The sequence below is a fragment of the Melanostigma gelatinosum genome, assembly GCF_949748355.1.
Source record: "Melanostigma gelatinosum genome assembly, chromosome: 3".
Taxonomy (NCBI): Eukaryota; Metazoa; Chordata; class Actinopteri; order Perciformes; family Zoarcidae; genus Melanostigma; species Melanostigma gelatinosum.
In genome coordinates, this window is record NC_136636.1 from 22375185 (window position 1) to 22388306 (window position 13122).

Below are 13122 nucleotides of genomic sequence, written 5' to 3' on the forward strand. Positions count from 1 at the left end.
CCTAACATTTACACATTTTAACAAGCAGGTCTGAAGCAACAATTTTAACAGTAGAGGCTGCGGGGAAATAATCGTTATCTCACTAAAAAGAGGTTGCAACAAAGCAGATGGTGAGCACCTCTGGGAAGGAGGGATGTGGTGGAGCTTTGACCACGAAACAGCTGCAGAATGGATCGGCTCGCTCGTTCAAGGAATCATGAAAGAAACTGTCAACTGCTAATGATAGCTGCCATCCTGCTCTCGGTACGCTGGGTGGCCGGGTGGTTTCCGCACCTTATGCATATATTTTGACTGAGATTGACGCTGATAGCTTTTACCTTCACAGCTGTCATGTAATTGCAGCTTTACTATGAGGGATTTTTAGAAGCATACACGTGCTCCTGGAATGAGTCACGTATGTGGCAAATGCATCAATAACAGCAAACATTAGCAACTCCAGACTGTGAATTTGAACCACGGTGTCTTTTTTTCATACCCAAAATGAGTTTCTCTTCTCTACAGCCAACAAGTAAAGATGCCGTTTGCTTGCCAAAAAATACAGCAAGTAACCCTTCTTAAATCTGGTTCATTGTATGAGCTCATACTTGAATAATAGCCAGTATATTCATAACAGCTAGTCTGCCTTAAATATGTATTATTCAACACTGTGGTTCATTATATACATGCTTTTATCAGCAATGTTATCATGTACAAAACCCCCAATGAATCCATGAGGAAAAAAGGCTGAGAAAGGGCAACTCAGGGCAATCTCTAATCAACTTCTCCTTCCATAGAGTGTGTATCCAGCACTAAATATTAGTTGCCTTACTTCTTGTTGAAAGTTTGAAGCACTTAACTAACCCATGAGGGTTGAGGCCAATTTAACTGGCAAACACTAATTACAGCAATGCCATGCTGAAGCGGTGTCGTAACAGCATGGGTCTGGATCAAATGTGAAAAAGAAATGATCACGTAATTGATGTTTTGTATTTTGCCTCCGAGACCCTCTGAGACGCAGAGATGCTTTGCCATTGTAAGACAGCAGAGGAGGGTCCTACACGATGTGAAGGCGCATGAACACTCAGTATAGGTCAGCTTCTGTGTCTCCAATGTGAAACTTCAAAATCAAGAGCTTGAACTAAGGGTGAGGGAAAATGCCAGAATGAGTGGGATGCTGAAGGCCTGTGTGCTCTTGCATGAATTTTATATTTTTCCTCTACTTTCCTTCCCTCTAAATGGATCATTTTTTCACTCTTCTGTGGCCCCCTTTACCACTGATACTAGCCACTTCAGTGAACGCGAGAAGCTTTGTCCAGCCAGCAGTAAACTGGAATATCAGAACAAGAAACCCACCAAAATGTTTTCCATTGAGCAGTGCAGGCGAGAAGGCTTTGACCTTCTTATTCCTGGGTCATTGCTTCTCTGTTGTGCTACTTGTGTGCATTACAGAATGAAACAAATGAAAAAAAAATACTTTTTCTTTTCACTGAACACGAGCCAAACCTATCAAATACGGTTGATTTGGAAAATACTAAATCCCTGTCAGGATCACCTGCTGATATACAAGGCAAGAGGGACAGACCTGGTAGTGCAATGCGTTGTAGGTGATGCGTGTCAACTTCATCAACGCATCTGGTACGCAAATGAATAATGTAACCATCTGACATATCTTGTCCGTGATCATGTATTGTCTTTTTTCCCCAACTGCTTGTCACAGCGGCTGCTGGGCGAACCAAACTTAAATGTTCCAGAGCTCCGTCTCCTGGTCCCTGTGTTACCATTACATAAGGTTGGAGTAAAATATTCATCACGCTGCTCTGGACCACATCTGTATGCAGCTGAGTGCTGAGGAAACACTTTTCTGTAAACCTGCTAACTACACCAGGCTGGCTGACGCTGATCCTGGGTTATGAAGTGGTTTGCGTGTTAATGTGCTTGTGTACGCTTGTGTTTCTGGGTGTGAAGTGGTAGTTTTGCTCATGGTGAGTGTGCGTTTGCATCTACACGCTGCAGTAATGTGCATGTCTACATGTCTGAGGGAGGGGCCTGCCAGTCTTCATCAGTATGCTGAACTTGTACTCGAGTGAATGCATTGTCTCCACTGAAAGCAAACATTTATGTCTAGTATACACGGTTGTACCTCTTCTCTCTGCGTGCTACATCATGCAGCAAATGATGTCTTACTGGCGCAGGGCATGTTATGAGGCCGTCGTAAACTTAAGCCGGTTACCTTCCGGGACCATCAGCAGGTCCATGAGGACCGGGGGAGCCAGCTGGCATCTGGCTGACCTATGGATCGATGGGAAGCCATAACTCAAGACTCCACCTAAATGACCACGCACCACTCTCCATTAAAAGGTTTACTGTTTAATCGATACGACGGACCAGACCGCTTTACTTCACGTCGGGAGCGTTTTCTCTTTTTTGATTGTTGTAATGACCGTTATTCAATTAAGAGTGGATGTTGACTGATTGGCGACTGTCTTGGAGAGTGTTTGATTTTCAACACGGCGGCTTAATAACCCAGGCGATAGGAACCGAAGATGAACTGGTGGGAATCTCACTATGTTCATCTACTCATCCTGTCGTCTCACTGAAGCTGCTTTCTTAACCTCCAACTGTCTGAAGGTGAAAAGGGAAGACGAGGAAAATGCTAATATGTACGTTGAGGATAAAGAGAAAGAAGATCAGAGAAATCTAAATGAAATATGCAAGGACATTACGTGCATTAATGAAGAGGGAAAGAGCACTGTGCTAATGACGAAGGATTTAAGGCTTCTATGCGAGAGAGGGATCAAAAAACGCGCTGCTGAAGAGGCTCACTACTATTCCTACCTGTGTGAGCGCGCATATACGCACATTTTATGTGTAAGACAGAAAGAAATATAGAGATCATGCAGGCTCGACTACGTGTAGATCAACAGGCTCATATAAAGCACACCCATACATTATATTGAATAAAGGATGCACAATGGGTTCACTCAGCAGGATACATCCCATGTGGTTTGTGACACTCTGGAACCAGGGAGCTTATCAAACCACACACACACTGCCGGTGTATTAGGGGGATCTAGTGGCAGATATGGAATTTGATATTAATAAGTATGTTTTCTATCGTGTATGATTAACTGAAAATAATACCTCAGAAGGAGCTGTTTATATCGGAGCGGGTCCTCTTCACTGTGCCGGCTGCAATGTTTCTACAGTAGCCCAGAATGGACAAACCAAACACTGGCTCTAGAGGGCCATTCCCGTATTTATGTCGGCCACTGTAGTTATTCTACACACTTGGACCATAAGAGAAGTTTCAGTTGGTTGCAATCAGCAACCTCACCGCTAGATGTCGCCAGAACTTACATAATGCACCTTAAATAAAAATAAATAAATAAAAGCATTATATCACCAAAATCTGGAGCTACTTGATGCTGATTATATTTAGTGATGCAGATCCTGCTTTTCTTTATCCACCAACCATCCCACACTAAACTGTTAGTGTAACGGCGCTGACTCACTTTATGCAAATCTATGCATTTCTGTTAGTGATGAGTTGACAGAGCCCGAAACAGTCTACATGTGAAATCATGCTTTACCTCATGACTCACTATACTCGCATCAAACATGATTATCAACAGTGATGTGAAAACACAGGGTTCCCGCAGCCAATGAAATAAAAAAGTGCTATCCTAATCGTAGCTCAGTAATAACGCCCCATCACACTTGCAGAGCATCTCTCCAGCATGGCATTGGTGTGGTGTTGATCGCAATGGAAGGCAGTAGTGGAAGCCGTGCCAGAGTCTGGTCTGGTTCAAGAGTCGTCGAGCATTCAGCATCATAAGCCAAGAGCATCAAAGGGGCGAGCAGACATAAAGGAAGAACAAAAACACTGCACGCAACACGCAGCTCTAGCTTACATTTACGTCATCTAAGAAAGTCTAAAACTTTAACCTGCCATGTTGTCCGAATCATCAATGTTTAGGGGACCAGAAATCCAGAATTATTTGTATGATGGCAGGTAAGGTAGCATAGGGCCCATTATTAAGGTGACAGGAAGCAGCTGGCTTGCTGAGGTGTCCTAAATTAAAACACTGAATCAGCAGCGGGGATAGTTATGTGACTGAGCCACCAGCTGACCTCCCAGTACTTCTCAAGACGAGGGAATGAATTTTCACATGAGATCGAGGTGAAAGTAAATTTTGAAGTCAGGATTACAATCAGCTTTTTAGGTGAAAGCAGAGCACAGAGGAGCTGAAATGTATTTTGAAGCTGGTTTTAAAGTCTTAGTGTTGTCTGAGAAATGATCTCTAATTTATTCAAAACAAAATGTAGACAAGCCACTACCTCGCCGGTCCCAAGGAAAGTGATTTTGGGTAATATCTGTGCCAAAATGTGTAATTACCCGCGAAACTGTTTCAAACACATGACAGTAATTCATAAAAAGTAATTATTTTCAAATTCAAAATGGGTTGTATTATTTTACAGCGAGTCGAGCAGTAAATAGCAATGAAAGCTTCATTAAAGTAGAAAGAGCTATTACACTTGCCACGAATGGCTGGACAGAAAACAAAACGTGTTAAATAATTCATCAAATGTTCAAATGTACATGAATAGAAGATGGTTTTTTTCCACCGTGTAAGCAGATGTATACAACAAACCGATTGGAAGACTGGCTAAGGGGTAACAATGAAATGAAGTCCTATTCTATGAATCACTTCTGTATTGTGACAGGCGATACCTCTCACTGCTTAGCAACAAACTCCTGCAGGGCAACAGTCGGAGTGATGAGATTTACCAATCGTATCTTCTCTCTAAAGTGTCCATCATGTGGCAGCAGATCTCCAACACATAGTGTTCCCGCACACTGTGCTGCAGCTCCTGTTGTTATTAATTATTCAAACAAATCAATAAAGCCAAAACAACACAAACCACAGGTACAAGTGCCTTACGGTGCTCATCAGCAAACACTGCTCATGTTCTTTGTCCTGCGCATTTCACAGACACTAACAACTGGAAACTCAAATCTAGACAAAGAAAAAAAAACGTATGCCGATGTCCTTACCTTAAACAGGCGCAGTATGTTTGCCACCATGATGGAGACGGAGCTGGAGGAGGCTCCGATGACGCCCACCACCCGCTCAGGTTTGGTGATGATTGGCGCTCCCCCGCCCAGACATTTGACATCTGTCCCGTCCTTCTCGATCAGGGCCTGCACGAAGGTGAGCGACTGCTCCAAGGCGTGCGTGTCCCTGGAACAGGTGTCCAGGATACGCGCCCCCAGTGTGATGTTAGGCAGCAAGTTATTGTCATTGTTGATGCGGTCGAGGGCAAAGAGCATGGCCTCCAGTCGGTGTATGCCCTTCTCCTTCTTCAGCTCCCCACATGGCTTGCCGTCGTGGCCCCTGGCATGTACTGGGAAGAGCCCACCTAAGGAGATATCCCCGTCGATGCGGATGGAGTTCAAATGCGTTTGTCCCGGCCCTTTGGGTTTGGCAGCCTGTGCGGCCCTGAGGGAGCTGTAGACAAACAGCAGCAGCAGCAGCAGAATCCGGCTGTTCCAATCCGGTCTACACACCGGTGGTTGAAACATGGCCGCAGCCCGAGCACGCATCCACGTGGTTACAACCAAACCCAGCAATCAGAAAGTAACAGAAGCCAGGTATTGTTTTAGGATTGCCAGAGGGTTAATTGCAATACCTCTTGAAGCAGTTGGCACAGAAAAGGCTTCCTCTCATGTCTCTCCTTTCTCCCAGTCATTCAATTCATTTATGATATGAGGTTGGCTATTTCACCTGGGCGTAATCCTGTTCTCTTCTTCTCTTTCACTCCATCATCCGACCACAGTGGTGGTGGGCAGCTGCTCTTGTGTCTGTTGTTATTCGCAGACTTGCCTATGGAGATCCTTCACTTGGGGCAGAGAACAAAGGTGAACGGCAAGCTTTTTTTCTCTCTCCGTGTCCGTCTCTCTCCACTCCACCTCAATCAGAAGTTTTTAATCTCCCCTGTTCCCCTGGGCAGGGATTTGGTATATGTCAGAGCCCTCAGGCCGGCTTAGGTCCACAGGCTTCACAGTGAATTCCTGAAAGATGAAAAAGAGAAGACAGTGAGACAGCGCACAGCAAAAACAGAGCAAAGGCGAAGGGATTTGTGTTGGTATGAGCTTTTCAACACTTCTTTTTTTTGCGCTTAACCTTTTTAGTGCAGCTTCATGTGGAATGAAGAGACAGTTCTGCTCCCAACACTAGTTTCTTTTTCTCATGTAGTCCTACGTCTACCATTTTGAATTCAAAAGGTTTCCATGGACTCAAGGTTGACAGGGCTGAGCTGAGTCAGAGCCACACGCTTCATTGTCACCTAAACCTTGTCCATGGATGTGCTCAGCCGCTGCCACAATAGCGCAGCATTCTTTGGGATGCAAACATGGTGGACTGATAGGCTACTGACGTACGTAAACAAAGCTTAAAAACATGAATCATAAAAACCTTATTTTCACCTCTCCGATGACAGATGCAGCCTACCTCACCAGAGCTGCAACTAACGCTCATTTTCATTATGGATTTTTGTTTAGAAGTTTTGCCTTCAAAACGATAAAAGATATATTTGTATAATCATTTCCCAGAGCCCAAGGAGATCAAATCAGAAAGTAAAAAAACAAAACAAAAGATATTTAGTTCACTAAATTGTAAGACTGGAAAAAAGTGGCGAATCCACTGGCGAATCGGGAACCATCAAACTGATTTAAACAATCGATAGAAGTTGCTGATTATCTATATAGTTGATCAACAAATTGTTTCAGCTCTCTACCCAACTACATCGGTTTGGACGTGGCTCTGTTTACTGTTTCCCTGCTGTGAGCTGCGTAATGCAGATTTTAAATTGTTTCCAGGCTGCATGACAGAACATGCACATAGACACAATCTGACACTATCATTCCCTCACTTCTGTTTTTTCTTCTTCTTCCTCTGACACAAACTATAGATGCATGCCATATAGACACAAAATATGCCACTACAAGCGATCACGTATGTACATTATCTACGCTTCACTTTGTTTGTTCCCCGAAGCAGAAATTGAGTCTGAAGGAGCAATCTCCCGGCACGCAGTGACAGAATAGAGCTGAAGACATTGGTTTTCCAGCGGAGAGGGTTGAAGCCTCGGATCGGCAACGCCGGTGATTCATTGAGAGCATATTGGAAGTGACAAGGTCCTTTGAATACACCCAACTATCTCCTACTGAGTGAGAAGTGATTTTTCAGACTTGATTCACTGCAGGTTCACTTTAACTGCTGCAGAACACATGACAAAGCCAGCCAACTCACCTTGGCCCACCCCCCACCCACCACCCACCCCCATCACCAAATCCAACCATAGCTAACATCAGAGCGTACACTGAGAAGGCAGTGAGCTGCCAGGAAAGAAAAAAAATTAAATGATAATACAGCTGTAAATAGTGAAGGGTTCCAAAAACTGTTCTGCAAGAGTGCAGATTTGAAGAAAGATGTCATCAGATGTCATGTTTGTACAAAAAGAAGAGCTGGTGGGGAGACAGCTCGCGTCTCCTTCAGACTGAAAAACAGCCAGCCCACCTGAGGGAGTGTCTCGAGTGCAACAGAAGGAAAAACATCTCCCTCACAAGATTACATCGAGCACCATCATGTTAATCGGCTTGTTTTGTCTCGTTTCAGATGCATTATGAAGCGTTTCCTCTTCGAGCAGGATGTATGTCATTTATCGATAATCTTAAAGATCCCAGCGCTTCAGGTGACAGCTGGCTGTATCCTCGGAATCAATGGTTTCAGAAACTGACGTCACTCTTTTGAAACCTATACGACTCCCATTCCAAACGTTCGTCTTGGTTAAGGGAGGCCTCCTTTCAGAGCTCTATTCAACATGACATGTATGTAGTCATCGAATGGAAAGCGCCGTCATAGCATACAGTGAAATCCGGTTACATTTTATCAATGTTCCACTGTACTGCTTATGTCTTATTTTAAAATGCTTGCTTTTGAGGCACCGCAATGAGCACGGTGCTCACAAAGAAGACAAGTTACCTGAGCGCTGAATGAGAGGAAAGAACGTGTGCATAGTACGGTATTTACACATCAGCCCTTAATGTCGAACCACAACATGTACAACACACAGAATAAAAACTAAATGTCACAGACAGCTGCAGGAATTACCGGAGAGATTCATATCAGGGGATCAACCTTTCCCCAGGTGCCGAAGCAGGTCTCGGAATAGACTACGCATTCATTTCAAAAGGCCATACAACAACATGCAGGCAAATAAGACTGCTGTTGGATGGCCACGCCAGCTACACCAGCTGAATCTACAGAAATAGCTTCATTCTGAGTAGTGCAAAACCTACAAACATATATTCTAAACAATCTGTATTTGCACATTAAAGACGTCTGCTTTGACAACTTCATTAACGGAGGTTTGTCTTAATGAGTATTCTGGACTGAAACATGATGAAATAAGAAGACTTTGAATGTACAAGAACACACGGTGCGGGTGTTGTTTGACACCGCGTCTGGTCTCGCTTCGTCTGACACATCTGTCACCAAGACGACGTTTTCAGAGCATTTACATATTTAGGTTGAAGTGTTTGCAATGTGCGAGATGTCTGAAGGAGCTTTAGAGACAACTTGTGTTTGAACAGAATACAAACAGCTAAGTTACTGGAGAGGATTTGAGCCAGAAAGACGTGCCAGCATACTGTAGAGGCTGGGGAGTAGCAATGCCACAAAACAGCAACTCTTTTCACAGAGAAACATGCGTCGCTTCCACTCTACTCGACCCAGCCTGCCCTCTCAATTGCACGTCACCTTGACAGAGACCTAGGAGGTGCTCTCTTTGAAGATGAAGAATGTAGACCGGCCCCCTTCAAACGGCATCGAATTCTTCCAGCACTTCATGCTGGAAGTTTTGCAGCTAAGCCAAGCAGTCCCATCAGTATTACAAGTGGAACATTATGAATACAAACAAGGATACATATCCAATTATTATATATATACATATATATTTATTCTCAGCAGATTGTTCGCCTCTTTATCTTGTGAGATCGAGCAGCTGCTGGATGGCGAAGCCAGCCAAGGAAACTTTTATAGATGTGTTTTAGCTCCACTCTCACAGATGGGCAGGAGGGGCCCTCTAATTGACACTCCGGCATGTTGATGCTGCACAGCCGATCAATAGGAAGGTGGAAGAAGGCTGCCCTGAGGAAAGTGAATAGAGAGAGCAGGCTTAAGCTGCAGACAAGGACGGGAGAGCTTCAGAAAAGGCTGCCACTCTGTGTCTAGCGAAAGACGAAGGAGAAAAAAAGGACTGAAATGAGCGTTAGGACGCATCGATACGTTAGTAAATGGTCTGGGGGGTAATACCTGGTTTTTTTTCGAGCAGCAAAGCCTGAAAAACGTGATACAATTAGTGCCGTACACTCAACTGAGCCGGCCATCTGTCACTGATCTGCTTTTTCAGTCTGGAAATGTTGACTCATTTTAACAGCAATGTTGTTGAATTGTTGCTTTGTCATTTTCAGCGTCATGTTGCACAGCATTCTACCGCGTCCCTGTAGCCATCTGTAAACAGCATTTATCATTACGTCAGCTCGTATGAGTCAATTATTTAGGGCTGCGATTAACTTACATTTTCATAATTCACTAATCTGCCGTGTATTCTCTTGATGAATAGATTCATCTTCTTTAGTATGAAATGCCCGTTATGATCTCCCCGACTGAGTCCAAGGTGATGTCTTCAAATGTCTTGTTTTTTTCCGCCCAACAGTTCAAACCCTGAAGATACTGAGTCTGATTTGAAATGATTTCATCTTTTTGCTTGAAAAGTGGCTGAAACGAGTAATCAATTATCAAAATAGTTCATCAGTTCAAAAATGAGTGAAGAAATTATTCATTTTCCACCCAACTTTCTGCTGTAAAGTTCAACAGCTTAAGATGATACATCATCAATGCAAGGATCATTATCATGCTCAACATTTTAGGTCTATATTTTTCTTAGTATTACACATCTCCATCGCTGCACCATTCTCCTACAGTATGTGCATACCTTTGGCAGAGTACATCTTCATGCCTTCACACGCCTCCATGCATCGCTACAGAACAGAAGTCTTGATGAACAGAGTGTGTTTGTTGCCAGCTGCCTTGATATCAGTTTGTGTCAGACTTCACAATGGAAAGAAGTCTCCACTCACTCAGATCTCTGCATGTGCGGGTTTCTTCTCTCTTCTGTTTCAACCTGTTTGGGGTTTTTTTTCTTCATTTTAAGCAGCAGCTCAGCCAAGCCTGCAGCTGAGGAGTGTTTCCCACCACTTTTAGATACTTCACAATAATAACCGACTACAGTTGTCGGAGTAAACAGTTGGCAAAGAGAAAACTATACCTCTCAAAGCAGGGCAAAGCTGAAGTGGACACTGTAATAGAGAGACCCAAATTAAAGGAAATTACAGTTACAGCTTTCGACACAACTGTCCCGTCACCTGACTGCGTCTTTTAAGTTTGCTCCAATTACGACACTTGCTCGGTTCAACGCGACCCCGTTTCTATTTTCGATCACCTTAAGCATTTTCTAGACAAACGAGCCAGATATACGGTAGATGCTGCTGAAAGAGCCAGGATACAACTTATCCCAATCAATTCCCACAGTAAAACCTCATTCGTCGTTTACTTCACTGTGATCGTCTTTACCATCCTCAGGGAAATCTGCCTTTCTCTTGCAGTAATAATCAGTGTATCAGTATCAATTTTAGAAAAGTTCTACAGGCACACTCTAATCTCTGACTTTTAATTGTAATTTAAAGATCGTTTCAGTACTGAAATTCAATACGGAGGGCAGATGATGATGATTCGTGATTGGACGGCAATTCAGGAGTGTCAAATATGTACTACTTGCTTGGTTTGTTGATCAATTCCGTATGTGCAATAATATTTGTCTTACTTTTATGTGTCTCAACTCTCTGTACATCAGACTTTACCTTGAAAGAGTGCAACTAAGGATTTTTCAATTAATTTGAAGATTGTTTTTTCTCAAAAAGGCCGAACCCACAATTGCTTTGAAATCAGGGAATTGCTCATCAGTCTTCCAGAAACCCCAGATGACCCTTAGATCTCTGTATTTGACCGATCAGCAAAGACCAAAGATATTCAATTCACAATGATAAAAAGAAATAAAATGAGAAAACATCTTTTAGAGTGTTCAAAAAGCAAAACGTATCCAGATAAAATTTCTGCTGGTCGATTAAATCATTAATCGACTACTCGTTCTACGGTGCGAGGATAAAAATAAATAACCGATGAAATCAAAAAAGTGGCTTCAGGTGAATTCCTCAAAAATGAAGTACTAAAACAGGTCACTAAAAATAGATGGGATCATGTCCGGTATGATGTCTGTATTTTGCACATCACTGAGAGAGGTGTCTACTGGGAAAAGCATTTTCCCCCTGAAAACAAGAAAATGACTGACATGATCCCAATCTCTTTCCCTTGACATTTGATGAGTTTTGTCACTGCTGGACAGACGGCGAGATGGAGCGAGGGGCTTGAATATTTTAACTCTAGGGCGCATTAATTACAATTGACAGTTGTGACTTATTTAGAAACCCTGAGATATGGGGTTATTCTTGCTGAGATATGATATTATGCAATAGCTGTCTGTGGCCGTTTGATTTCCCGTCGCCGAGAACCCTGAGGAAACACGGCTGCAATTTATATCTTGCGAAATATCAACTTCATGAGAACTACACCAGAGAGCCGCTCCATTTCTGTGCCGGCGACAGAAATTTGAGGACACCCAAAACAAGGCTCATTAACACAAAGAACGGAGCTGTGATTTGTCAAAACCGGCGGAAGTAATGCCTTGTTTTGAAGAAATCGTAAGTCATGTGGAAAGACAGGGTTGAGGAACGGTTGTGGGAAAGGAAGAAATGGGCCATCCCTTCATTTTTTTGTTGACTTGCACTGGGGGTTCAGTGTATTGCTCAGGTACACTTCGACACGTGACACGTCCCAGTCGGGGATCGAACCGTTGACCTTCCGGTTCCCAGACGACCCTCTCAATCCAGTGCGCCACGGTCACCCCCATATCAAAAATCGTTGACTTCCCGTTCACCGACTTGACTGATTCAATGTCGAACATCTTGCTGTAACGATGAAATACACACCCCTGTATTCCTCAGTTCCCACCGTTGGTCTTTACAGAGTCTTATCCTTTATTCACTGAGGCGCCTACACTTGTTTAAGCTCTGCTTTTGAGAAGAACAAAAAAAGTGCCAACTCTACTTGGTATTCATCCCCGCGGCCAGGTTTCCATCTCTAAAAGCTTTCAATTCCTACCTATCACCACATGCACACCTTGGGGCCTGGATTGAATATGATTCGGAGGGCAGGCTTGAATTTTGAAGCTACAGGTTCAAATATATCCAGAAGTCCTGGTGTCTCTAAGCCCCTGGCACCGAAGGCTGCGCTCTCTGTCTCTCTCACTCCCTTCTGTGAAGCTGGTTAATGGACCAGTTAAAAGATGGCATGAGGTGAACCAGCTCCGCTGGTTGGTAATGATGCCTGGCGTACTTCATCTTGTGGGTCAAATACACTTCTTTTTTTCTCCTCTTCAACCTTGTTTTTTTTTACAATACAAACTATAAAGGCTGAGTAGGAAGCAGGAATGGGAAGACAGACTATATCCCAAGTCATCACTGTCAAGCGTGTCCTAGAAAGTGTCTGTGAGAAGGGGGGCGGGGGGGGGTTCGCAGTCGAGACAGAAGGCTGCTGCTTCTCAGACGCATTGACTGATTTACTGTATCTGTTGAGCTCGACCTGCCTGCCTGTCAGGATTAGGGAATTTTAAGTCTTATCAAACCGGTGGCCCCGAGAGACCTATTTCCAACAGAACCTCTCGAAGCTGCAACATATGGAAAACGAGGGCATATCAGTATAGTCTGGGGTTTGTTAGATGTCCAGAGATAATGGGAACAAGGGCTGTTTAAAGTCGCACAAATAGCTGCAAGTGCCCATGTTTCAGGGCTGCAGTTGAAGTTTGAGCTTCAATCTGACCTCAAATCTTCCCATTGAAGCCGAACGCTATAGAGAAAAATGCATGAAAGAGTGAGGTTTTCTACGGCGGAGCCACCACCTCCAC

At 43.7% G+C, this 13122-nt stretch overlaps 1 protein-coding gene across 1 annotated transcript in view; it reads right to left on the minus strand.

Moving 5' to 3' along the window:
* The window catches only part of LOC306775112 (metabotropic glutamate receptor 4-like), a 139342-nt gene that overhangs the window by 106701 nt on the left and 19519 nt on the right, over positions 1 to 13122 (minus strand). Inside the window, exon 2 of the mRNA XM_079265351.1 lies at positions 5036 to 6052. Coding sequence (XP_079121477.1) covers positions 5036 to 5584 — 549 coding nt within the window. The 5' untranslated portion in view covers positions 5585 to 6052. The remainder of the gene's footprint in view (positions 1 to 5035; positions 6053 to 13122) is intronic.